Genomic DNA, 3,936 nt, shown 5'->3' on the forward strand with positions numbered 1-3,936 from the left:
GAACGATATCACAGCGTGGCAGGAGTGCGTGAACAACTCCATGGCGCAGCTGGAGCACCAGGCGGTCCGCATCGAGAACCTGGAGCTGATGTCGCAGCACGGCTGCAACGCGTGGAAGGTGTACAACGAGTAAGGCCCTCGTCTGCTTTGCTGAACGCGGTTGAAGTTCTGACTTCGATTTCTGCCTACTTCTTGCATTTCCCTGCCTAAGTCCAGCAGGGATCTTGAGCACGCGTCCTGGAATAACCAAGCCCCTTTGAGTGAGCTGTATGTAGAGGAAAAGGAGGCTGACCTGAAAGAGAAGGAGCTGTCCCTGTGGCCAGGAAATAACCTGTGTTTCAATATATCCCAGTCTTGAATTTTGTGAGTTACTGTTTGGGTAGCAGTTGGTGATAGTGGGCTTTAATTGAGGATAACTAGCAGGACTGATGACAGCCCATGAAACGATCATTCAGTAGTGGAAATAAAGATGACTTACTGCTGGTCCTGCTCAGCCTGGAGCTGTTATTAATAAAGCTGTTTGAAAAGCCAAACCAAGTTGTAGATGGTACAGTTGCAGGAAGTACCAAGGGTCTTTCAGGCAGAGAATGTTAATGTCCGCTTTCGAGAAGGGCTAGCTTAGCCTTAGATAAAGGTGTCGACAAAAGGAATGCAGAATTTAACTTTGAGAGAAGGCAAAGGGTTGCTTAGCTTAGGAGAGGGAAGGCAGGTAGAGGATTTGTTAGCGCGCACATACATTGGGGAGTGAAAAGAACTGTGCTCTGATAATGTTATAGGAGGGAAACAAAAATTGGTTACAGGTAATTTTAGGATTAAAAATAGAAAACTGGTGGTAAGGTAGGGAGGTGTTACATTCTAGTCAGAATAGCACAAGCGCACAATAATAAGCTCAAAGACAAAATTTGATCAGCTAATGGTTATGACTTTGAAACTGTCTGATGGCAAGGGCTGACCGTAGTGACTACTGAATGTTTATGCCTTAAAACCACATGTGTTACACTTGGAGTGCTTTGGCGTTGTGTCATTCCCTTCGGGAGCAAAGAGCACAACTGCACGGAGAACAAGTTGTCTGGTGTTTGCGCTGAAGTGGCTTGTTGCGTCCTTAACTCTGAAGAGTTAAATTGCAGGTTAAATGGGTCTGACCTAGTGATTGTATGTTTTCCTAACGCTTTGCTTGCATTCTGCTATTAGACATCTGGTCCATATGATAGAACAAGCCCAGAAGGAGCTTCAGAAGTTGAGGTGAGTCATTCTTTTTCATATTTTCATACTGAAGTTCGAAGGAAAGTGAACCCCTCTCCCCAAGCTATACAAAGGCTTGTGTACATGCTGCGGCCATGGCCACGGGAAAAAAGGCACAGTAATAACAATAACTAAGTCTGACCCTGCCCTCTCTAAGCGTTTACATTCATAATGCCTATTCCACTCAAACTCTGTGTTTGTTTTGTTTGGTTTTATTTTGCTTTGTCTGAACCTCTGCTGTGAACAGAATGGATTGTGGTGGAATCCTCTCTGAAATGCAGTCATGGTTTCTTTTCACGGCTGATAGACTTTTATTTAGTGTGCAGTTGTCTCAGCGAAGATATGTTCTCTGATGTTAGGTTTGGCCTATCACTTTAAAGTGGATGCTTTAATGCATTTACAGAAATTGATTACTTGGGGACGGAGGCTGTAGCATATTGAAATGATGCACCTTCATGGTTCATTCTATTTAGACAGCATGCCATGGACTTGGCAAGTAAAGCTTTTCAGCTTTCAGATTTAGATGAACTACTGTAATTTTCAGCCTGAAGACATGACTGTATACTGGGACATGGGTAGGAGGCAAGTTGCATAGTGACTTGTATCTTTTATCAGTACTTATGCGTTTAGCTGGAATTATTGTCTTGGGCAGAGTCGGTGTGGGAAAGGGTAGAAGCAGAACTCAAGTTGGGAGGGCTAAAGGAGCACCACGATGTACGGCAAGGAGGCTAACGGAATGTGAGCATTAGCTGTGTGAGCTAAGAGCTAGAGACCAAAGGATCTTGAGTATTCTGCACTTCTCAGATGCTTCACCGAATTTTGTGAATGTAGCCATTCATCTTTGCTTTTCTGACTCTCTTTTTCAGAGAGAACAAAACATTTTCTCTGTTCTGCAGTTGTTCAGGAGCAGTAGGCTTGAATGTTTGAAGTTTTGCTTGTAGTAGAGTGGAAGTTTTTTTGGTGTTTTGGGTTTTTTGTTTTTATTTATCCCTGGGTTCTGTGTGTAGCCCTGTACTGGGATTTGTCCATCTGTATGTTGTAGTTAGGCCCTGGTTATGCAAGTGTTTTCCGGTGGTACTTCTAGGGATTAGGTGTATTTCAAAATTAGCAGCAGATATTACAAATTCTAAAGGGGACAAAAAAAAACAGGGATTTTTTTTCTCCCCAGGAAAAACATTCAAGATCTGAACTGGCAACGGAAGAACATGCAGCTCACAGCTGGGGCTAAGCTACGAGAAATGGAATCTACGTGAGTATCTAGAATTTTCCTATTAAATCTTCCACAAGTATGTCTTTTGCTTGAAATTCTTCCATGCAGAGCATCAGTGGTGTTTTAGTACTGTTGTAGGATGTTACCGCGTGAACACTGTTGCTTTGCACAAAGCGTTTTAAAGAATTTGTAATTCAGGTCTCAGTAAGAGTTAGTGTGGTTGAGTGAGTCAGTAAACAATAGATGTGAGAAGGAGGGCATGTCAGCAGCTTGAAATAGCCTAAATTGTTTATTAAACTCTTCTTTATCTAAAAATATTGTCAGTTAGTGGATTTGAACCTAGCAAATTAAATTTTGTGTTAAGGTTTAACTGGGTTAAAAACTACTTTTTATCCCTTTGGTTGTTCAAATTACCATTGGTATCAACTGAGGTTTATTGTGTACAGAGAAAAATACTGCGTTATTCAGTGTCTTTGTGCTTTCCTTGGAGCAGTAATTGTCTTTGATTTTAAAACAGAGGACTGTGAAGTGACGCTTGAAGGCTTTTTTATTTCTTACCCCTTCCAGGTGGGTGTCTCTTGTCAGTAAAAATTACGAGATTGAACGAACGATTGTGCAGCTAGAAAATGAAATTTCACAAATCAAACAGCAGCATGGGGAAGCAAACAAGGAGAATATCCAGCAAGATTTCCAGTGACTCCAGCCTTACTGTCTTACTGCAGCAAATGTTTAAAAAATGAAAAAAACCCTTGGAGATGCTGTGTGTTTGTAGACACCTCTAGTTGCAGTTGTGTAAGGTGAACAAGGTATTTTCATTGTTTCTTTTCCTTGTTTTAAATTCTAGGAGGAGGCAGGGCAGACTCAAAATGTCCTGTTCAAATGTATTGTGGGCACAGCTAAACGTGCTGTGGATGCTCTCACTTCTTATAGACCTAAGGTAGAAGCTCTTAAAAAAACCTGTTTCATGTTTTTGCATTCTTCCCTGTGCCTTTAATAAAGGTTGTTTTGCTACCTGTATGGCTTCTGATTCACATCCAAAAAACAGCCCAAGCGCTGCCCCCGAGGCAGGCTTTGCCAGACAAGCCCACCTGACGGCGCCGCACGGTTGGTGCGGGTGAAGTCGAGTTTGGCGTGGGAGGCTGGGGCTGGGGAGGAGGCTGCTGCTCGCCGCTACGGCCCCGTGACGGGCCCGCGCCAGCCCGGGAGAGAGGCTCCGCTGCCAGGTACGGAACCGCGAAGGGAAATGATTGTTCATGGGCGGGGGGGCTCCCAGCCGACCCGCGTGCGCCCGAGGGGCTCTTCTGGGGGTTTTATACCCTACACTACAGGGGTGCGATACGAGCCATCCGCTTACTTTCTACCGTCTTTCTAATGATCCGTCTAAGCGTGGTGCAGCACAGCGGCCGTGTCCTCGTCGCTCTCGCAGCCCCGCAAGGCCTCAGCGCCCTGGCGGCTCACCCGTGAATCCCGGCGTTGGCTCTGCA

The 3,936-nt window shown here is 44.5% G+C and overlaps 1 protein-coding gene across 1 annotated transcript in view; it reads left to right on the forward strand.

Annotated features, from left to right (window-relative positions):
- Nucleotides 1–3,491: 3,491 nt before the first annotated feature.
- TRIM33 (tripartite motif containing 33) overlaps nucleotides 3,492–3,936 on the forward strand; it is a gene marked incomplete at its 5' end in the record, with an annotated part of 43,367 nt that continues 42,922 nt past the window's right edge. Inside the window, one exon of the mRNA XM_035894864.1 lies at nucleotides 3,492–3,675. Within this exon, the coding sequence (XP_035750757.1) occupies nucleotides 3,492–3,675 (184 nt within the window). The remainder of the gene's footprint in view (nucleotides 3,676–3,936) is intronic.

The sequence above is a fragment of the Egretta garzetta genome, unplaced genomic scaffold, assembly GCF_000687185.1.
Source record: "Egretta garzetta isolate BGI_Z169 unplaced genomic scaffold, ASM68718v1 scaffold245, whole genome shotgun sequence".
Lineage (NCBI taxonomy): Eukaryota > Metazoa > Chordata > Aves > Pelecaniformes > Ardeidae > Egretta > Egretta garzetta.